The sequence below is a fragment of the Girardinichthys multiradiatus genome, chromosome 17 (assembly GCF_021462225.1).
Source record: "Girardinichthys multiradiatus isolate DD_20200921_A chromosome 17, DD_fGirMul_XY1, whole genome shotgun sequence".
Taxonomy (NCBI): domain Eukaryota; kingdom Metazoa; phylum Chordata; class Actinopteri; order Cyprinodontiformes; family Goodeidae; genus Girardinichthys; species Girardinichthys multiradiatus.
In genome coordinates this window covers 28446625-28470624 of record NC_061809.1, presented here as the reverse complement: position 1 = coordinate 28470624, position 24000 = coordinate 28446625, and the positions used below count along the sequence as shown (strand labels likewise).

The 24000-nt window shown below is 38.3% G+C and overlaps 1 protein-coding gene across 13 annotated transcripts in view; it reads left to right on the top strand.

Moving 5' to 3' along the window:
- celf2 (cugbp, Elav-like family member 2) overlaps positions 1-10920 on the top strand; it is a 473358-nt gene extending 462438 nt beyond the window's left edge. For all 13 annotated transcript variants that reach the window (XM_047390245.1, XM_047390243.1, XM_047390244.1 and 10 more), the window contains one exon: positions 3523-10920. In XM_047390245.1, coding sequence (XP_047246201.1) covers positions 3523-3650 — 128 coding nt within the window. In that variant the 3' untranslated portion in view covers positions 3651-10920. The remainder of the gene's footprint in view (positions 1-3522) is intronic.
- The last annotated feature ends 13080 nt before the right edge of the window (positions 10921-24000 follow it).

The window sequence follows — 24000 nt, the reverse complement described above, 5'->3', positions numbered from 1 at the left end:
TGCACAGTGGTCAGAGGGATTTTAAGCCATTCTTCTTGCAGGATAGTGGCCAGGTCACTACGTGATACTGGTGGAGGAAAACGTTTCCTGACTCGCTCCTCCAAAACATCCCAAAGTGGCTCAATAATATTTAGATCTGGTGACTGTGCAGGCCATGGGAGATGTTCAACTTCACTTTCATGTTCATCAAACCAATCTTTCACCAGTCTTGCTGTGTGTATTGGTGCATTGTCATCCTGATACACGGCACCGCCTTCAGGATACAATGTTTGAACCATTGGAAGCACATGGTCCTCAAGAATGGTTCGGTAGTCCTTGGCAGTGACGCACCCATCTAGCACAAGTATTGGGCCAAGGGAATGCCATGATATGGCAGCCCAAACCATCACTGATCCACCCCCATGCTTCACTCTGGGCATGCAACAGTCTGGGTGGTACGCTTCTTTGGGGCTTCTCCACACCGTAACTCTCCTGGATGTAGCGAAAACAGTAAAGGTGGACTCATCAGAGAACAATGCATGTTTCACATTGTCCACAGCTCAAGATTTGCGCTCCTTGCATCATTGAAACTGATTGGCATTGGCATGAGTGACCAAAGGTTTGGCTATAGCAGCCCGGCCGTGTATATTGACCCTGTGGAGCTCCTGACGGACAGTTCTGGTGGAAACAGGAGAGTTGAGGTGCACATTTAATTCTGCCATGATTTGGGCAGCTGTGGTTTTATATTTTTTGGATACAATCCGGGTTAGCACCTGAACATCCCTTTCAGACAGCTTCCTCTTGCGTCCACAGTTAATCCTGTTGGATGTGGTTCGTCCTTCTTGGTGGTATGCTGACATTACCCTGGATACCGTGGCTCTTGATACATCACAAAGAGTTGTTGTCTTGGTCACAGATGCGCCAGCAAGACGTGCACCAACAATTTGTCCTCTTTTGAACTCTGGTATGTCACCCATAATGTTGTGTGCATTTCAATATTTTGATCAAAACTGTGCTCTTACCCTGCTAATTGAACCTTCACACTCTGCTCTTACTGGTGCAATGTGCAATCAATGAAGACTGGCTACCAGGCTGGTCCAATTTAGCCATGAAACCTCCAACACTAAAATGACAGGTGTTTCAGTTTCATTGTCCAACCCCTGTATTTATATAAACATGTAATTAGAGGAGTTAAATGTAACTTGTAATTAGCTAGCACACAGTGTAGTCTTAGCTATTCAAACCAGCTATGCTACCTAGTCAATTTAACACATTTTAGAGTTTCCTGCTTTTTCCTTGTTTTTACTACATAGTAAAGCTTTATGGTATGTTTGATTTGTATTTGGAATTAGAGATTCCAGTTTGGAAATTTGAATGTTTCTCCCCAATTTCTATGAGTCATCATATGCATAACGCATAGTAAAAACTGTCTGTTTGTATCTATTTAATCAGTCATTTATACAGTGAAACGAATATCAGCTTGTACTGCTAATAGCAGTTAGCTAGCTAAACAATTAGGAAATCTCTCAGTTTTTCTTTTTCAAATTTTTTAAAAGCTATATTGGATGTTATTTAATCATATTTATATTTTTGAAGGCATCAGAACAGAGTTGTTAAGTACAGCTGAGAAGAATAGTTCTAGAACAACAGATTATTTACAATCTACAGTGACTTGTGAAAGTATTCGGCCCCCTTGAACTTTTCAACCTCTTGCCACATTTCAGGCTTCAAACATAAAGATATAAAATTCTAATTTTTTGTGAAGAATCAACAACAAGTGGGACACAATAGTGAAGTGGAATGAAATTTATTGGATGTGTCAAACTTTTTTAACAAATAAAAAACTGAAAGTGGGGCGTGTAATATTATTCAGCAACTTTACTTTCAGTGCAGCAAACTCACTCCAGAAGTTCAGTGAGGATCTCTGAATGATCCAATGTTGTCCCAAATGACTGATGATGATAAATAGAATCCACCTGTGTGTAATCAAGTCTCCGTATAAATGCACCTGCTCTGTGATAGTCTCAGGGTTCTGTTCAAAGCGCAGAGAGCATCATGAAGACCAAGGAACACACCAGGCAGGTCCGAGATACTGTTGTGGAGAAGTTTAAAGCCGGATTTGGATGCAAAAAGATTTCCCAAGCTTTAAACATCCCAAGGAGCACTGTTCAAGCAATCATATTGAAATGGAAGGAGTATCAGACCACTGCAAATCGACCAAGACCCGGCCGTCCCTCTAAACTTTCATCTCGAACAAGGAGAAGACTGATCAGAGATGCAGCCAAGAGGCCCATGATCACTCTGGATGAACTGCAGAGATCTACAGCTGAGGTGGGAGAGTCTGTCCATAGGACAACAATCAGTCGTACACTGCACAAATCTGGCCTTTATGGAAGAGTGGCAAGAAGAAAGCCATTTCTCAAAGATATCCATAAAAAGTCTCGTTTAAAGTTTGCCACAAGCCACCTGGGAGACACACCAAACATGTGGAAGAAGGTGCTCTGGTCAGATGAAACCAAAATCAAACTGTTTGGCCACAATGCAAAACGATATGTTTTGCGTAAAAGCAACACAGCTCATCACCCTGAACACACCATCCCCACTGTCAAACATGGTGGTGGCAGCATCATGGTTTGGGCCTGCTTTTCGTCAGCAGGGACAGGGAAGATGGTCAAAATTGATGGGAAGATGGATGGGACCAAATACAGGACCATTCTGGAAGAAAACCTGTTGGAGTCTGCAAGAGACCTGAGACTGGGACGGAGATTTATCTTCCAACAAGACAATGATCCAAAACATAAAACCAAATCTACAATGGAATGGTTCACAAATAAACGTATCCAGGTGTTGGAATGGCCAAGTCAAAGTCCAGACCTGAATCCAATCGAGAATCTGTGGAAACAGCTGAAGACTGCTGTTCACTAACGCTCTCCATCCAACCTCACTGAGCTCTAGCTGTTTTGCAAGGAAGAATGGGCAAGAATTTCAGTCTCTCGATGTGAAAACTGATAGAGACAAACCCCAAGCGCTAAAAAGTATTAACGCAAGGGGGCCGAATAATATTGCACGCCCCACTTCTCAGTTTTTTATTTGTTAAAAAAGTTTGACACATCCAATAAATTTCATTCCACTTCACGATTGTGTCCCACTTGTTGATTCTTCACAAAAAATTTGAATTTTATATCTTTATGTTTGAAGCCTGAAATGTGGCAAGAGGTTGAAAAGTTCAAGGGGGCCGAGTACTTTCACAAGTCACTGTAAGTACATTGTGTTGGTATATAGTTTGCCTCAACGCCAAAGTGCATTTCTAATCCATAAATCCACAAATGTTTGCATTCATTGCATTTAGGGATTCTGCATAAAGATATACATCACCAACCACTAATACTATTTAATACTAATACTTTTTTATTAGAGAAAGAACAAATTTTGAGGTTCTTGCAGAGAATTGGGCTTTAGTAAAATTATGTGAACAAAACATCAATGTTCAGTGCTCTCTTTTTTTCGGGCACTCGATCAAATGACGCCTTTTTTTTCCTGCAGGCTTCGTCAGCTACGACAATCCAGTGTCGGCACAGGCAGCCATTCAGGCCATGAATGGCTTCCAGATCGGTATGAAGCGGCTGAAGGTGCAACTGAAGCGCTCCAAGAACGACAGCAAACCGTACTGATCTTAGCACTAGGGTCTATCTGCTCCCCCTGTTAGCACTGCTAGGGTAAGTCTCCCTCCCCCCATGTAAAAAAAGAACAAAAATGACGGGAAAAAAAAAATCAAATTGAGATGAAACCGAGCCATGACCTCTTCACATAGGGAATGGGGGATCTGGTTTAACAGAGGGATTGTGGGAGGTAGGGGGAGATGACCTACAACCACCTGAGGGAGACGCACTTTTTTTTATTGTTTTTCTTTGAAAATTTTTATGTAAGCCTTCAACTATCATAATTTATTACAGTTTTTGACACACAGGAACACTTCCATTTCCACCTTTACTTTGTGCAATCTACTTCTCTTTCTTCTTACAATGGAAGGCAGTGGCTTTTTAAAAGATATGTTTAAACCTTCATTTTCTTCTTTAACAGTGATTATTTATACATTTTTAAAGACTAGAGTCGAAGTCGAGATGTAAACAAAGCAGCCATGGTACCGTTTTCTTTTTCAGTATGTTTCTTTAGTGTCTTGTTACGAACCCAAAGGTCGTAATGGGTTCATTTCTCAAATTTATCTCTTTTTCTTTTTTTTTTTTTAATACGCTCGCCAATATGCACATTCGCCCTTTGACCTCCACGGTGTTGGTTGCAGGCTGCCGCTGCTTCTCAGAAAAACCCCTTGATGCCTGCCGGCAACCCGGGAGCAAAGGCTGCAAAACATTCGTGGCCTCTTAACTGTAAAGTTTGCCTGCCGTACAGTTACACTCTACCACCACAAGAAGACTAAATTCCAGCTAAACATTTTCATTTATGTACAAATACAGTTTTTCTTATTTCACAGAAGTTAAAAAAAAAATTTGTTCTTACTTTTCTGGGTCAGATCACATTGGTCTTTTATGTGAAAAGGATATAACGGTATGTAGATATGAGAAGATAAAAAACTAAATCCAGAATTTGTGGAAGGAAATCATAGTACTACAAAAAATGAGTTTATAGATTAAGGGGGTGGATAACTGAAAATACTTGAGATTTGTTGACAGATTAAAAAAATAATTCAAAGTACAGTAAAACCACAGGCCTGTAAATTTTATTTGTAAAAAAGCAGTTCTATTTTTATACAACATTTTTACTGCCTCAGATGAAGACAAAATGATTTTATTTATTGCCTATCGTTAAGTTATTGGACTCCTATAAGATAAACAGCATCACTCAACTAGACCCTTGTGGAGAAACCACGTGAAATTAGGTTCTCCTGTTTTTCCTTAGTTTTTTGTTTTTTTGTCCTTTCACCTGCGTGTTTTTTTTTTGTGCAGAAATCATATCACATCTAATTCTGCCAACATTCAAACATCCTAACTATTACCCCTCCCACAAACCCGCCTGCGTCGGTCTCTGTGATGTTCATTCATCTTTATTTTTACTCCCATTCTCCACCCGTATTCGTACTACTTCTTGATTTGTCCTGTTTCTACCTTCGATTTTGTCTGCATTGTTTTAAACATTTAATCTTTTAAGTGTTTTTGTTTCTTTGCCCCCACCCTTCCATTTGTAAAAATTTAAATACATTTTTAGAACAGAAGGAAATGAAAAGAAATCCTCCCCTTCTTTATCCAACTAAAAGAGATCATTCCCCAAACAACAACATCCATCTGTATCTGATGGATAAGGCTTTGGGCGCTCTGTGTTTTCTGTGTATACGTGAATGAGTGAATGTGTGTTGTTGCTCCTATCTATAAATCTATAACATTAATGTCAGTTTTATAGTATGTAAAGAAATGTAAAATCAATGCTAAAATTGCTAATGAAACTAGTGTGTTGTGTTGCTGTTCTACCGGTTTGCATTAATGTTTGTTTGTTTGTTGTTTGTTGTTGTTCTCCTGATTTTGTTTCTCATTTTTTAAGATGATGCTGTTGTGGTGTGTTGCTCTGGCTCTCTGTGTGTAACTATCTCCTCTCCCGTTTTTTCTTTTCCCCTTTTAGAACAACCCATCTCCATGCCTGTTAGCTCATCGTTTGCCTAGCATGTCTCCGTGGCGTCCAAAAAACAAACAAACAAAAAAAACTTTAAACAAAACAAAAACCCTCCAAAAAAAAAGTGTCATCGTCCTCTTCCTCCTACCCAGTCATTGTTTTCTCTGATGTCTTTCCAAGATCACCTGATCATAACCTGGTTCTCCTTCTCCACCACTGCCTACTGATCTTTTATGCTTTTAGCTTTTTGGACTTTTAAATATGAGTCTTTTTTTTTTTTTGGTTTTGTGTTTTTTTCCTTTTTTTTTGCATGTGTCCTCGTTTGGATCTGTTTTCTGGGAGGGTTTCAGGGAGGGAGCAGATGAGGTAGGTGTGGGTAAGAAATAAATCAATGTGAAAAAGATATAAAGCTGCATTCATATGAAATTTAACTAAAAAGACTGAGATTTTTATTGAACAAATGTTCTTTTTGAAGTAAAAAAAAAAGACAACCTGTGGTAAAGTGATTTCCATTCAATTTTTTTTTTTCTGCGTTTTTTTTTTTGTGATTTTTTTTCTTCATTTTAACTTAAACTTGAAAATCACAACAGGAACTGGCGCGTCATCTTGCTTCTGGTCGCCCATGAAAAGCAGCCCCAGAAGCAGTTGGTGCCAGTTTCTCTGAGAAATAAGACTACTTCCACACAGTTTTGAATAAAAACTGTCTGATCAATATTAGACTCTCTCTCAGAGCTCTCTAATGGTTTTTACATTTTTCAGGCAGTGTAAAGTTTTTTGATAAGGCCATTTTAAATGGCTCTGTTTCTCATTCAAAGTCTATATATAGAACCACTTTTTTCTAGAGTAGTTTAAAGGAAAAAAAATAAAAAATAAAAAAGGACATTTGCCCTGTTTGGGGGGAGAAATGCTACCTACTTGTGTCACCTTTTGCTGAACTGACTCACAGATAGACAATCCGTGGTTTTAAATGCACATGATGAAATTACCTATATTTTCTACTGTTTAAATGTATAGAGGAAAAAAAAACTACGATACCTGTAACCCACGTTAACGTCGGTGCTTCTTGTGAGTTTAGTTGTGGTTTCATCACAAGTCTAACGGTCTTAAATGTCTCATGTTTTTTCAAGAGAAGACTAAAAAAATCAGTTTACTTGAACAATAGACAAAGCCTTTCATATTACTATAACAGTTACTTTGGTTTTTTTTTATCTTTAAGGAGTCCCTATTTGCTAAATCTCTTGTTGGTTAATTAGCTATATAAAATTCCTAAAAATATATATAAATATAAATATATCTATAAATATATATATAAAATGTCAGCTCGTAAAGCATCAATGTCATTATTATTTTATTTCTCTCGTGGGAAACAATATTTAGGTGTGTTTTGTTGTTCAGCAAAATGTCTTATAAGGAAAAAAAGACAAGATCAGTGAAGTTTAGTGCCAAATTCTGAAGGTACTTCCTGCCTAGCGCGTCAGTGTATTTCTTGTGAAATAATTTGATAACATGGGTATTTTATTATAAGTGTTTTGTATGGATCCCTCATATTTAAAGTATAGATTTAAAAAAAGAGTTTGTTAACTTGCTATTCTGTGGTCTTGTTGCCTGACAATGTCATGTTTGCTTTTTTCTTTGTAAAGATGTAAAAAAGTGCCCATGTGTCATATAAATATATATATATAAATATATCTATACACACATATGCACACATGGACACACAAACACTCTCGTGCAGACTTCACAGTTTACTTTTTAAATGTGCATGAGAGCCCCTGAGTGTGAAAGCCTCTTCAGCAACCGCTACTACCCTGCCAGTGCGCGCACACACACACACACATACACATACACACAGACTTTAAAATTCACTTTAATATTTTTAGCAACTGTACAGCCATTTCAGTCATCAAAGCCTTACTACGAATCCTTGCACACCTTTTCTCTCTTTTTATTAGTATCTGGCACACTCAGACGTAAACGTCAGACTTCAGCATGTGTTTCTTACTCCATCCCAGCTGAAAATATTAAAGCGAGAGTAATACGCAAAGCCTTATTTCTCTAAATCCCCATCTTATCCGTTATTGTTAAGTTCAGAAACCTTTCTGAGTCGTTTGTATCTGATGGCAAAAATCATTACTGTTTATCACCTCTGAGGAGTGAATGCTTTCATGATGTAAGCACAGGGCAAGACTTGCTCATTCATCCTCAGTCTGTTTAGGAAAAAGCACACGTCGCCATCCGACAGGCAGGATATAGGCGGGACGCTCCGGATTTGCTGCTGAACTTGTTCTCTTTATTTTATTTTTTTAAGATAAGTAGTTGTGAGTTTAGTCGTGTAATGGGCCAAAATCATGTATAGATGCCAAAGTTTGTTATTGACATTCACATAGTCAAGCCGTTTACATGGCACAGTGTTGTCAGTCTATTCAACCAACTGCCCCCCGCTCCCCCTCCCTGAAAGCCTAGTTTACGGTCTGCATAAAAGACAAAAAAAGGCAGCATTATTTTCTACAGAAGCTCACCAGTCGCCTTAACCAGGGAGAGTTGTACCAGTATTTTAAGAGTAGATGATGTTGTCAGTTAGTGATATGTGCCAAGTCCAGGTCTGTTTGGGTTTCACTCTTCCCCATTTCATCCGCTTGGCCAGAGCAGGAAAACAGAACGTAAAATCGAAGGTTTGAGGGATGCCGCTCGCACTACTCCGGATTGTTGTCTCCCAGGCTAACTGAGGTTATTGGAAACAGGGCCGCGTCTTATTGAAATACCGACAGGGGAAATAAAAAGCTTGTTGGCTTGAGAGGAAGAGGCCACGTCTGCATGTCCACACAGGAAAAAACAACAGCCAGAGCTGAGATGAAGGCAGTACAGCTTTCATTGGATCCCCTAGAAGATCAACCAAAACATTATTTTTCTGATTGTGTAGAAGGAACTGAGCAGAATTCCTTCCTAATGCTGCGCACGTTAACAGTGGAGACACACACAGCTATAACTCCACGTTTGACAGCTGAACAGTCAAATTAAACTAACAACATAGTGGAACCTTTGCATACAGTGGATCTAAAAAGTCTACACACCCATTAAAATGCAGGTTTCTATGTGTTGCAGAATTACATCACATCCTCTAAATTAGGAGAAAGTTACAAAACAATTTCAAAGGCATTAGGTGTAGCATGGAACACATTTATGACTTAATCATTAACAAGACCAACAACTGGATATCCCTCCAAAATTTTGTAAAAAGACATGAAGAAAACTGGTCAGAGAGGCAATCATAAAGCCTACAGCAGGAGCGACAAGGATTTGTGTCAAGTACTGGCTGTATAGTATATGGGGCAGCAATCTCCTGCATTATGTATATGTGTTATGAAAGGTCAAGATTGGAAGCTCCTCTTGCAAAGAAAAACATCCCAGCTTGACTAAAATTAGGCAAAACACTTTTAAAGTCTCCCAGACAAATGCAGAAAAATGTGTTATGATCTCAAGAAACCAAGGTTGAACTGTTCGGCCATAATTCAAAAGGAATGGCTGACTCAAATACAACACAGCAGATCACCAAAAGAACACCATATCCATAATAAAGCATGGTAGTGGCAGACTTGTGAAACTGAAACTGGGTGGACCACTCATTATAGACACAATACCTTCAGTCGTCTGCTAGAAAGGTGAAGCTGCAGAATGTCAGCTTTCAGCATGACAACATCCCCAAAGCGTACGGCTGAATCAACAAAAGAATGGTTTTGCCAGATAAAGATTAAAGTTTTACAATGTTCCAGCTAGTACACAGACCTGAATCAGATGCCTCACAATCTGACAGATTTGGGTCATTTTTGCAAGGAAAATTGGGCTAATGTTGCCAAGTTGAGATGTACATGTTATAGGTGGAAGAAGTTTTTAAGTTACTTGCCCTGGTCTTATTTTTCTAATCAAAAAGACATCAATTTTGAACATGTTGTGTAAACTTTCTATATCCACTGTACAACTGCATACTTCACTCCTTCACTCCTCTCTTGCACAGTATTTTTATTTAAATGTGGAGGCTAGACGTTCTGCGCTGTTCAAGACTTGTAAAAGTCCAAAAACTACATTCTGCGCTGCCAAATTGCACCAACTTGCACACAGCCCGACGTCACGTAGTCTTAGCATGAAGCATCTTGCCTTTGTTTCAATGTCGAAGCACAAGAGGGTCGTAGGAAGCAAAGTTTCTGTGGAGCGGCTCACCTCAGGGGCTGTCATCGCCAATGCTCGATGTAATCTTTCTATCTCGTCACTTGTTCACTTCTTTGTTCTCCTTCTTTCTTAATTATCTTAAGTGCTATTTATCAAATACTGAAATTTGAAAGGACAAAAAAAATCTAACTTGTTGTTTCTTTGCATTATGGCTTATGTCGTTTTTTGAGGAGAAAAATGTTTTGTGTGTTCTCTTTCCGTGGCGTAAAAAAGAGCTTGTTGTCTGTAAAGAAAAAAACTCCAAAAACAAAAAGAATGATTTTTGTTGTTGCTGTTGTTGCTTTTGTTAATTTTGACTCTCAAAATGGTTTTCAGTAGTTTCAGAGTTATTGTCTTGAGAGAAGCCAAAGTCAATGCATTTCAGTGGATCCTGTAAGCGTGATGTATGTTTGTTTGACAACACTTGGAAATCTGTCACTGGATGGGATTTAAAAAGTACAAAAAATGCAGGCTTTCCTATTTCTACAACTGATTGTACTTATGCATTTTGTACCAGTGGAATTTTTTATACTGGAGATTAAAGGATACAACAAAAAAATCTTAGAAAAAATGCTGTCTGGCCTGGTGATGTGGCCTGACCCTGACTGGTCCCTGAGTATGATTTCTAGCTGGCATCAAGAAAGTTGGCTTTTGATATAAGATTTTCTAAAAGATCTTTGGCTTTATTTCTTTCACTTCTTTTTCCTCACTTTAATGTTTTTTTTTTCTTTTTTGTTTTTTTTTTTCCAAAAAGGGTTGTAGGTGAGTGTCAGACCTTTCATTTTTATTTTATTAGTAGTTTTAGCAAGTTTGTCTATACAACAGCCGTAAGTTTCATTTAACTTCTGTATTGTGTCGTCTACACGATAAGACAATTATAGAAAAAGAAAGAATAGAAGTATTTAGTCACCTTCAGTGGATTAATGTATTAGTTTAATAAAGAGATCAACTAATTAGAAACTTTTTGCTTTTAGCTGTTTAGAGTTTTTCCGGTTTCTCTGTCCTCCTCTGTGAACTAACTGTGTAGCTGAAGCAGTCAGAATTATTTTTGTAAACGTATGTTCTTGTGTGATGCAGTTTTTTGCTTCTGTCTCCTATATTAAACCATTTTTCCTAATACTTGTCTCTCTCTGTGTTGTTATGTTCCAGTGGCCGTCTGATGTTGTACCGTTTCACGACCTCTCTTTGCCATCTTTTGTTTCTGTCTCTCTCTTTCTCTTCCTTCCTCTCGCTCATTCTGTCTTTTCTCCCACTTGTTTTTGTGTTTTCTGTTTGGACCACATAGTAAAGTTGACTCCATCCTCAATGACAACTCACTATGCTGTTCTCACTAAACATAGTAAATATACATCGAACCGTTTGTATGTATATTGCTGTGTAGCCCAAGCTGCTGCGTGACAGTCAAAAAATAATCTAATATCTTGTATCCGATAATCTAGATGGAAGAAAAAACTTAAAATGGGTGTGGTAAACAGATTTTCTTAGCATAAAGGTATACTTTGGTATTTTGGGAAATACACTTTAACATTCTAAACTGTTGGAACATTTACTAGGTTTTTTAAGCATCACTAAAACCTGTTAAAAACAGTGAAACATACATATGGCTAAGTGGAAGAATTGTTGAATATTTGTTTTTATCTGAACAGCACCTAACGTGCTAACATTAGCTAAAACAGGTTAGCGTGAGTCCATCTTTATCTAAGTTTAGTGCGAGTTATTCTAAAAACTACCAAATATGCATTGATAGAAAAAAAATGTCTAGGAGTTTGATATATTGTTGCATAGCTTAGCCAAGTAGCTAATATGCTAATGTTAGCTAACAGTTTAATAATCTTTCACAACTAGGGAATCTTTATAAACTCAGTCCCTGGTTTAGGGAGATCAGTTTTAAAGCCACAAATTCTGCATTTGACAGAAAAAGGATTATATTTATCAATAAATATAAGGCCAAATTTGACAAAAGTATTAGTATTGTATTTTATTTGGGAACTGACTTAGATTTATTTTAGTATTTTGCTGATTGCCAAAATATGTTGCCATGAAGGGCACTTAACTGTTAGCATTTGTGTGGTTAAATTCGTCACTTTTACACAGTATGTAGATAAACCTGTAGATACAACCTACCTTTTCTGTAGGCTAGAGATTATTTCTACATAAAGGGTAACCTTTAATCTAATTAAACATAACTAAGCATATTCATTACTTGCTGAAACTCTATTCATATCTGTGGATAATTTGAGATTGCAAATATTTTTTTTGTAAATATTTCCAAATGTTGTTTTTCTTTAATTATTTCAAATCATTTGCTGCATTGTAAATTACAGTTTTCAGAGGAATTACCTCACCCAATGCTTCTTCTCGGTTTAGTTTTTTTTTTTTTTAAGTGTCGCCCCTTCTGAAAACATCTACGAGTGGCAGAAGTAAATTGATCTACTTTTTCTCAGCACATGGATTTTTACATATTTTAATGCAGAAAAATAACCTATTTCACATAACCAGATCCCTAAATGCCAATTCGGTGTCGTTATATTGTAAAGAAATAGGTTTAAAATCTAAACCAACATAGTTTGCAGATTCAACCCTCTCTGCTCTGCTGCAGCTCTGCCACCAAAATCTTCCATTTGAAGGAAGATAAACATGATTAGAAGCAAATTTCTCCTCTGTTTTTGTTGTCAGAATAAACTTATTTCCACAATTATTTGTATTCTTGTTACAGAGTTGTAGTTTAGGATGCGAAGTTCAAACATTTCAAACCTATGGGTACTAAATATTTTTAAAAGTTACTGGGGTAACAATATCCTGTCTCATATGGCTTTTTTGGTCATTTTTACATTTATGAAATATTGTGCTGTTTTATCTTTAAATACACTTTAAACGTAGATTTCTATGTGTTACGTGTAACACAAACGGTGTATTTCCCAAACTTTTAAAATATACCTTAAAATGTCAGGTTTTAACATTTATAAAACATTCGTCCTTCCATCCAGCTGAGGACTCATAGTTATCTGCTTTATGCCAGATTGGTTATTGATCAAAGCAGAGGGTCTAACTATTCACTGGCCTTTGCATATTGCCTAATGAGGAATTGTCCCACACAGTCCTCCTTCCTGTGCTGTCCGCTATCCTGGGCGAGACCTGTCCACTGTATGTCCACTCTGTGTCCAGTCCACTCCCGTGCTGTCTCACTGTCACAACTGCATCCTCAGTAGAGAAGAAAGAGGAAAGAGAAGTCAAAGGTCAAGGGTTTTCACCTTTCACTTTCAGATACTGAACAGACGTGTGCTGAAATAAAAGCCGTTGCTTTTGCTGTATTTACTGACCTCAGAGGGACGACTGGCTGCCTTTTAAAACCAAATCAGTACGGAAGCTCAAGATTTGTCTGATAGATAACTTTGCAGATCTGTTCACTTCAAAGTAGTTTTACATTTTTATCTTTAAAACAACATGTTAAAAAAACACACATTACAACAAAATAACTTCATCAATGCACCATTCTGCCCAGTCTGTTATTAAATATTGAATGTGCATTTCAGCGGACATGCGATAAGTTGCCCTCAGTCTTTAGATCCAACCTATGGGCAGATATAGCGAATCTTTTACAGGCCTTTAATGTGAGACAATATCTGCATTCAAGAATGTTTGATTTTTCCTTCATATTTAAGTCAAACTTTAAAAAGCAGCCTAGATGAGTGTTTTACATACGTACATGCAGCTGTGCACACATGTATAGAATCTGCTCCAGCTTCTGGTTCTGCTTTTGGGATGGTGAGTCTCTGCCGCCTGCCTTCAGGATGCTTGGAAATTTAAGGTGAGTTTAATACAGTCAGAACAAGTTTTGTATGCTCTGATGTTTCAAAATGATGTGCATCCATCCTAAATATCCACTACATATGAATTATGTTTGCATTTAAATGCTAACTCCACAGCATCAGTTTTACTTCCTGATAAAAAAAACTATTCAAATAAATAAAATACAATAGACAAAGGAATCTCAAATACAGCACATTTCCCAATGTATCACATCACAACCACAAATTTCAGTATATTTTAAAGGGATTTTCTGTGGACAGACCAACACAAAGTTGTGCATGAACGTGGAGTGAAATAATAAAAGTCTAGAAGGTGTGGTAGTAATTTGATTTTCTTTCTCCTTACTCTCATACCCCTAAATAAAATGCAGTGCAGAGGTCACCTAATCAGTAAACAGAGTAAATATGTGTGATTTAATCTTAGTATAAATGCAGCTGTTCTACTTTTATCCTCACAGGTTTGTTAGAGAACTTCTGTTTGTTGGAGGCCAAGGAACACAGCAGACAGGTCAGAGAGAACATTGAGGGGAAGTGTAAAGCAGGGTTAGGTTCTACAAAAATATCCCAAGCTTTGAACATCTCACCGAACTCTGTTCAGTCCATCATCTGAACATGGAGAGAGGATAGACCAACTGCAGGCCTACCAAGACATGGGCGTCCACCTAAACCGACAGGAAAGCATTAATCAGAGAAGCAGCCAAGGAGTCTTGGTAGAGCTGGAGAAGCTGCAGAGACCTACAACTCTGGTGGAAGACCAACACTGAGCACAATACCTCCACCGTGAAACATAGTGATGGCAGCATTATGCTGTTGGGATGATTTTCTTGAGAACAACAAAGCTGGTAAGAGTTAATGGGAACGCAGATGTAGCTAAATCCAGGACAATCTGGGACGAAAAGGCTGCGGAAGAGTGAAGTCAGGGGTGGAGGTTCACCTTTCAGCAGGACAACCACCCTAAACATACAGTCAGAGCTACAATGGTATGGTTTAGGTCAAAGTAAATTTTTGTTAGAATGGCCTAGTCAAAGTTCAGACCTGCATCCAACTGAGAATCTGTGGAAATACTTGAAGTTTAAGGTGCACAGATGTTCTTAATCGTATCTGACAGCGAAGAAGAATAAGCAACATTTTCACCCTGTAGACGTTCAAGCTGGAAGACACAAACCCCAAAACACCTGCAGGTATTGAATTGGGGGTCGAAGAAAAAAATCCATGACACACTTTTCAGAGTTTTAGTTTGAAAAGTTCTTGAAAGCCTTTTATTGTTGGGGAAAGTGTGATCTCTTCTGCCATCATCTGCTGGGGAAGCAGCATCAGAGCCAAGGACTTAAAAAAGCTCAACAAGATGATAAAACATTTTCTGTTCTGGGGACTCCTCTGGAACCTCTGGAGATCATTGTGGAAAGACGGATTCTTCATAAAATGAAGAACATTATGGAGAACCCTGAGCATCCTCTTCATAAGACTGTCCTACAACAACAGAGTGTCTTCAGTCAGAGGCTTCTTCAGATCTGCTGTAAGACGGAGCGCTACAGGAGATCCTTCCTGCCCACAGCCATCAGCATCTACAGGTCCTTCTCAAAAAATTAGCATATTGTGATAAAGTTCATTATTTTCCATAATGTAATGATGAAAATTTAACATTCCTATATTTTAGATTCATTGCACACTAACTGAAATATTTCAGGTCTTTTATTGTCTTAATACGGATGATTTTGGCATACGGCTCATGAAAACCCAAAATTCCTATCTCACAAAATTAGCATATTTCATCCGACCAATAAAAGAAAAGTGTTTTTAATACAAAAAACGTCAACCTTCAAATAATCATGTACAGTTATGCACTCAATACTTGGTCGGGAATCCTTTGGCAGAAATGACTGCTTCAATGCGGCGTGGCATGGAGGCAATCAACCTGTGGCACTGCTGAGGTCTTATGGAGGCCCAGGATGCTTCGATAGCGGCCTTTAGCTCATCCAGAGTGTTGGGTCTTGAGTCTCTCAACGTTCTCTTCACAATATCCCACAGATTCTCTATGGGGTTCAGGTCAGGAGAGTTGGCAGGCCAATTGAGCACAGTGATACCATGGTCAGTAAACCATTTACCAGTGGTTTTGGCACTGTGAGCAGGTGCCAGGTCGTGCTGAAAAATGAAATCTTCATCTCCATAAAGCTTTTCAGCAGATGGAAGCATGAAGTGCTCCAAAATCTCCTGATAGCTAGCTGCATTGACCCTGCCCTTGATAAAACACAGTGGACCAACACCAGCAGCTGACACGGCACCCCAGACCATCACTGACAGTGGGTACTTGACACTGGACTTCTGGCATTTTGGCATTTCCTTCTCCCCAGTCTTCCTCCAGACTCTGGCACCTTGATTTCAGAATGACATGCAGAATTTGCTTTCATCCGAAAAAAGTACTTTGGACCACTGAGCAACAGTCCAGTGCTGCTTCTCTGTAGCCCAGGTCTGGCGCTTCTACCGCTGTTTCTGGTTCAAAAGTGGCTTGACCTGGGGAATGCGGCACCTGTAGCCCATTTCCTGCACACGCCTGTGCACGGTGGCTCTGGATGTTTCTACTCCAGACTCAGTCCACTGCTTCCGCAGGTCCCCCAAGGTCTGGAATCGGCCCTTCTCCACAATCTTCCTCAGGGTCCGGTCACCTCTTCTCGTTGTGCAGCGTTTTCTGCCACACTTTTTCCTTCCCACAGACTTCCCACTGAGGTGCCTTGATACAGCACTCTGGGAACAGCCTATTCGTTCAGAAATGTCTTTCTGTGTCTTACCCTCTTGCTTGAGGGTGTCAATAGTGGCCTTCTGGACAGCAGTCAGGTCGGCAGTCTTACCCATGATTGGGGTTTTGAGTGATGAACCAGGCTGGGAGTTTTAAAGGCCTCAGGAATCTTTTGCAGGTGTTTAGAGTTAACTCGTTGATTCAGATGATTAGGTTCATAGCTCGTTTAGAGACCCTTTTAATGATATGCTAATTTTGTGAGATAGGAATTTTGGGTTTTCATGAGCTGTATGCCAAAATCATCCGTATTAAGACAATAAAAGACCTGAAATATTTCAGTTAGTGTGCAATGAATATAAAATATATGAATGTTAAATTTTCATCATTACATTATGGAAAATAATGAACTTTATCACAAAATGCTCATATTTTGAGAAGGACCTGTACAACGACTCTTTGAAGAAACCTTCATAATATCAGCTACAACAACATTTAATTTCCCTTTGGGATTAATGAAGTATTTTTGAATTGAATTGAATTGAATGTTCTTCCTTCCACTTTACCATCATGAACCACTTTGTGTTGGTCTCATAAAACACACATAAAAAAACCTTAAAGCTTGTAGCTGTAATTTGACAAAATGTGAAAATGTTAAAGGTGTATGAACACTTTTGTAAGGTTCTCTGCATCAAGGCAAAATAGTTCCCTTTGCAATTTTTTTCTGATTGAAAGTAATCATTTATGTATGACAGAGCTGTGAATGTTTTCAGCTAACCTACCGAGCACCACAAATGTGTCCTTTCGCCAACCTCCCTAGATCCCCAAAAGCCTTTAAAACAGTCATCACAAAGCCTCCCCGGTGCATTCAATGAATAGCACATGAATAATTCACACAATCAATGCAAGACCATTTATGGTTGGTAGAAAGCAGTGAAGCTGAATTGATTCACCAAATACAAAGCAACTGTTTGCAAATGAAAATATAGTTCAGTAAACAGCAGCTTCGGCAGCTAAGGTCATACTTATGTAAGACAAAATGGAATAATGCATTTTCATCTGATGAGAAGACCATTTGTTACCAACAACTGAAAGAGCCTCTGTCCTCACCAGTTATGCAGAGGAAGAGAGCTGGAGCTCCGGGATGAGAGAAAAACCAACTGTTTGATTTGAGTTAATGGAGGTTAAGTGCCAGCAGAGGCCGACGCTGAGCCAGAGAAAAACGGCAGGAGGCCTGATTATTTCTGATGGAGGTTCAGAGGCTGAGGAAGTTTTTTCTCCACACTTTGGATGAAAACATGGTTTTATAGAAAATTGGTTTTTTCCCATTCAGCAACAACTCAGGACCATCAAAACTAAATCGGAGTATTTTCTTCATTTTTAGAAGATGCTGTTTGTTAAGACATGTAAACCATTTTCAGTTTCCATGAAAAATGCCACTGTAGACTACATCCATCAGCAGGTTTCTGTGAATCTGTAAAGCAAATACTCAAATTATACTTACATCTGAATAAAACGATCATCAGCAGGTAAACATAAAGGAAAATACTGAAAAATAGAGAAAACAACATTTATTAGCAAATTTATAAGCGTAAAACTTTGAAAGGTAAAAAATGTATTTAAAAAATAAAAACAACGGAGCTTTGTTTAATTTGATCTTTACTTTTATTCATGTTCCTTCAACAAACTGAACCAATTCACCTGAAAAGATTAATTAAATGGACATCAGTAGAACATACCCGGTAAAATCAAGCAGCAGAATCCGTAAATCTGAGACTTTAAGTCATTTTCTACTCTGATCAAAAGCGTCCAACATATAGAAGAATTTGGGTTTAATTTGGTACAGATGCAAACCAGTGGAAGGAGGACTTACATCCAAAATGAGCATCAGAGCGAATCCTAGCTGGAGCAAAAAAAAAACCTTAAGACCATTTCCCAGGTCTGCTTAGTTATATAGCACAAATTCAGAATAAATATCATCTTAAGGCGTTATAGAAGACAAATCTATTAAATTTTACACAGAAATAGATCAGTCACTATATGGCCACACGTATTGGATCACACCAAATTAATGGATGTTCTGATCACTTCCAAGGCTGCAGGTGTATAAAGTTTGGTGAGGAGAAACTTGACTGGCCTGCAGAGTCCTGACCTCAGCCTTCTTGAACACGTTTGGGAGGAATTAGAGCGAAGGCTGCAGTTCCGGTTTTCTCTAATTATGAACTCGCTCCTAAATCTTGAGGAAGATGTTTGCAGAATAGTTAAAGTTGTTGCTGGCACCAGTGGGTCCATCAACACACTGAACCTTATAGATTAAGAATAGGATGTCATCAAAGTTCATGTAGAAGTAGATGGACAAATACTTTTGGCAGTACAGTGAAACTTATATGAAAATGTTTGGTATTGAGGATCTATAGTGTCCACCTTTTATGTGACAGACAGCTTCTTGTATAATTCACCTGAAAACCAAACAGATCTTTTCAGGCAGCAAATTCAAAGGTTTTATAACATTCTAGTACTGTAGAGATTACAATATGAGACGTGCCAAGTGTCATCCTGACATGTAAATTAGTATTTTTACTTTCCAAATAAATCAAACCTAATCATTCCAGAAAACATACATGCACATCAGTGTTTTAGATCAGTCTATATTAGAGGAAGTTCATTTGAGTACAGTTATGAGAGTTCTTGTTTCCTGGTTTGTGTGGAGCTGAATGCATCATCATTAACATCTTGTTTTGCTTGCAGAAGCAACAAGGAACATGTTTTCTATTCCTATTTAAAAGCTCCTCTTTGAATGCATGCTGAAAATAAGACTGAAACTCTAAATAAAGCCCCTCTTTGGTATGTAGGTAATTAAATTATAGTGAGGATCAAAGGGAGGCCTGCAAGAATGTTTCTTCTTTTTTAAAAAATATATTTCCCTCTCTGTTTGCTTCTGCGTCGCTTTGAAGAGCTGAAGTGACTCACTGCCTTTGTTTGACCAAATATTCGCTGATTGCTGTGCTTATGTAATGCTTAAGCTCCCTGGCAGCACACAGTAAATACAAATATAAAACAGCAGATGAATTCAGTGCCCCCGGAGACAAATGATGCAATGCTGCCATCTTGTGGTGGCTCTATGATACAGAGGGGCCAGTGTGTTGAGATCAGGTGTGTGTGTACCCCTGTGATGTCCTTCATTAAACTAATTTTATCCTCAGAGATGATTGTATGAGATAGTTTCATTCATACCAGCCTGCACTGATAAATGTTTTTAAACCAACTTTCCTCCTTCTGCATTACTGCACCCTAATAGTCCCAGCTGTTCTTCCTTCTTTCTTTACCTTGTTCTTCCTCCATGTCTGTAGTTTTTTCAGGTCATGCAATCAAAGCCTGACCTTTGTGGAAAAATCTCTGATAAAATGAATTTAAACTTTAAAAATCTGCTAAAAAATATGGACTGAGAACTCTGAGAACGTCAGGAATTTTGGCAGGAAGAACTGGTAGGATTGCTTTGTTAGAGTGATTGTGAAAACTTGGAGGTCTAATAAGCTCCTGGTTCTGCTTTATCACATCAAACATATTCCGTTCTTTAAATTACTTAAATGAATACTTATTTACTTAATTTAAATACTTTAAATTAAACTTATTTGGCATTTGTTGATCAAAGATGAAAACGTCTGATTGGACATTTGAACATTTTGGGTCTGTCAGACTGAATGTTACTGACTGACCAGGCCATTAAAACAGCCTTTAGGTCTCCTGAGAATTGGCTTCTCAATCACTGGAATGTGTGTCCTTTGCTTCTGATGGACATGTCCAATAAGTACGAACAACTGAAGTGAAGGAACAGATCATTTCAGCCTTGGATTGAATCAGAGAAAATCAATGGTCTGCCTGAGAGCACCTAGACTGGGTTGGGGTTTTTTGTTACTTTGAGGGATTTTTATTTGCTGTTTCAGCGATCTGTTTATTCTTTAATGACCTGCTTTTAACACCCTAACTATAAATTAAAGATTAATGACGCTGACTGGATGTTTACTAAACTTTGAGGAGTTCCAGAGGGATTTCCAGCATTTTCAACAGCAGGTGGCGCTGCATCTCTGCCAACAGATGGAAGAAGAAGAAAATAAGTATTTATCAGGTGTGTTCTGGTTCCATCATGGTGAGTGACAGTTTGTGTTTGACCAACTTTTTGAAGCTTTGTTGATGAGAAGTTTGTAATAATTGGAGCTGAACTGGATTTAAACTTCACGCCTCTGTTTGAACAGCTGCTGTTAAATGGGACTCCTAATTGGAAGAAAGATATACAGTCATGTTCAATAAATGAGAATATTACTGAAAAGTTCATTTATTTCAGTAGCTCCATCACTAAGTGAAACATATAGATTAATTCCACACAGATCGATGTTTTCAGCCCTTTATTATTAGGCCCTGAGATCAGACAATGATTTTCATGCAGCTATTTATTCAGATTAAAAAACTCAAGATCCTAATGACTAAAAATATTAGCGTCATGAAATCTTCTCCAAAATGTTAGACAATGATATTTTTCCACTTGATATGAGCCAGCTTTTCAAAATGACTTATTATCCTGAGATATACACATCTAATTTTATTATATTTTCAGGATATTGGCCCTCATTACAGCTAAATTACCTCATTAGCTGAAATATGATACAAAGTTAAAAGGTCGACGTTTGGTTCAACAACATTTTGATCAGACAGAAACACAGTGGAGACTTATATGACCCTGAAACGTCTAGAAAATTATAAAACTTTGGAATTTACTTTTTAAAGTTTGAAAATTAAGGGAAAAATACGGTTAAGAGAAGAAAAACATATTTTCTTCTACATATTTCTCCCATTTCCATTTTTCAAAACATGAAAATCCAACTGTCTAAAAATGACCTGGAATAATTTTCTGGGTGTAATGAGATCATGAAGCTGGTATCGAGTGAAAATGTGGAGATAATGTAACAAAGAGCTCCAAATTATATTGTTTTCAGTTAATAATGAGATTAAATTTGAAACCCTGACGTCTCACCTTGAGATAAACTATTTTCAAGCTCAATATCTTGTTTTCTAAAGATACTGAAAAGAACTCATCTCCAGGTAATTTAATAACAACCAGTGTCTGCATGCAGGACATCTACTCTTAGGTTATTGATACGGCTTTGCAAGAACAGCAGTGCATTATTATTTTGTTGGATTTTAGGTGACAGACCATCATAAAGTGGAGAAGTGGTAGGAAAATAAAACAGTTTTTACAATAAGAATCTGAAAAGTGTGGCGTGCATGTGTGTCCAGCCTCCCCTGAGTCCATACCCTGGTAGAACCTCCTTTCTCTGCAGGTCCAGTCATTTGGGTCTCTCTGTCACCTTTGAAAATCTAAAGTGTGACGTTTTTCTTTTTTGTGAAAAATCTCAAACTCTGTCTGATTGGATGAGGAGTGTCTCCGGACTTTGACTAGGCCAGGGGTCTGCAATCTTTGCAATTTGAAGAGCCATTTTTGTCTTCAGTTCAGCTAAATACAACTTAGTGCCACAAATGTTACCTGATCTTTTAAAAACAACAACAACACTTATAATTTTTGATAAATATCTACTATAGGAAATTTGTCATTTTTAAAGAACCACCATTTTAATTCTAGTTTGAAGTTTTTAAATAAAGAAAAACATAAAACTTTTGGAAAAACAGGATGGATACATTTTCTCCTATGGGAGGCTGATATTTGTGCAAAATGTGGTTAAAAATGCACATTTCCAAGAAAAATAGATGTAAAAAACATTACCGTTTTTTGTGTGGTTCTGTTGTGGAAATCCAAAGGTGCTAAAGCCCTCATTTTATTTAATCTATATTTGAAAACAGATTTTTGTTTGCCCTTTTTTCCAAAGTTATTAAGAGCCATTGTGTAAAGTCTAAAGAGCTGCAGGTTCCATACCCTTTGACTAGGCCATTCTAACACATGAATATGCTTTGATCTACACCATCACCATGTTTAGGGTGGTTGTCCTGCTGGAAGGTAAACCTCCACCCTGGTCTCAAGTCTTCTGCAGCATCAGGTTTTCTTCCATGATATCCCTGGATTTAGCTCCATCCATCTCCCCATCAACTCTGACCAGCTTCCCTGATCCTGATGAAGGAAATCATCCCCACAGCAGGAGGCTGACATCACCATGGACCTCTCAGCTGCTTCTCTGACATTGTTCTCCTTGCGCTGGCCGGCCATCTCTTGGTAGGTTTTCAGTTAGGCCATCCTTCTGTCTTTCAGATGATGGATTGAACACAGCCCTTTATGACATAAACCTGCTTTCTTTACTAATTATGTGACTTTTAAGGTAATTAGTTGCTCTGGATTTTATCAACGGGTATCGGATTAAAGGGGTTTACATATGCACACCTCCCTTTCAGATTTGTTTTTGTAAATTATGTAGACAACCATGTTTTACATTCCACTTCACCATTATACACTAGTTCATGTTGGTCCATCACAAACAAATCCCAGTAAAATACTTAACATTTTTCTTTGCTCCATATCAAGTTCAATGAAGATGAGCTTCTTGACGGTGCTGTCTGTCTCTCATGGGTGGTGGCTTTGGCTTAGGTGATATTCAGCCTTTAATGTTTGGAGAGTTCTGGTTCTTCACCTCTTAACAGTTTAAATATTAAGGCCAAATCTCTTAAGATTTGTACCTGAAATAGTTTAAGACGTAACTCAGATATTTAAAAATGTTCATTAAAAATCTGGAGTTTTGTGTAAGAACCCTACAGACTGAACAGGGGCAGGTCCATTCTCTCCTTCTGTTGGTGATGGACCAGAACTCCTAGCTGACCCGGTTCTTCTATGTTGGACTAAATCATGAAAGCCTCAGGTGTTGTCCCAGTCACCGTGCAGCGACGCAGAGTCAATAATCCAGTCTGCCGGGGGCGTCCTGCAACTTCTGTCTCAATCAACAGTTAATCTGGAAGGTAAACCGAGCAGCTGGGAACCCCCGGACCTCATTATGCTGTCTGGGTGTGTGCTTAGGGCTCGTCCAGGGCCTCGGTCCAGCTGGAAAAGGAGGGGAACTCTTACCGGGCTTCTCTGCTGTTCGGTCCAGTTGTACAGCAAACTAACAAAAATGTCGTTTTTTTTATAAGCGTTGTGTTGGTGATGCTAGATGTTTCCATGGTAATATAAGAGATTTTATATTTTTCAAGAAAGTGTCTAAAAACAGTCAATCTATCAGGACCTCTGGAGATTTTTGGCCCTGGTTCTGAATTTCAGTGAATTGATCCCTGACCCACTGAGCTCTCAGTGTTGCCCTGTAACCTGGGGCTCCATAGTAGATCCGATTACTTCAGGAGGATGTTTTTTATCCCATTCTTTCAGCTTAAAGTGAGACAACTGCATGGAGATGTAACCGAGCGCATTAATGGTCTTTACTGCTGGCATGACACCGGACACGTTGTTCATCTGGTCTTCTCTGAGATGTCCTTTTAAAGTAGGTGTGTAGACCTTTTAAACCTACCGTTGAAATCTCCTCCATCGTCCATGTCTTTATTCTATGTTATCTTCCCTTCGGTCTTGTTATTTTAAACATATTTAAGGTATAAAAACTCCTCAGCTAAACAGACCAGACTGCCATCATGTGACATTGGAGTGGAATTGTAGCAGATGTTGGTCAGTAAACA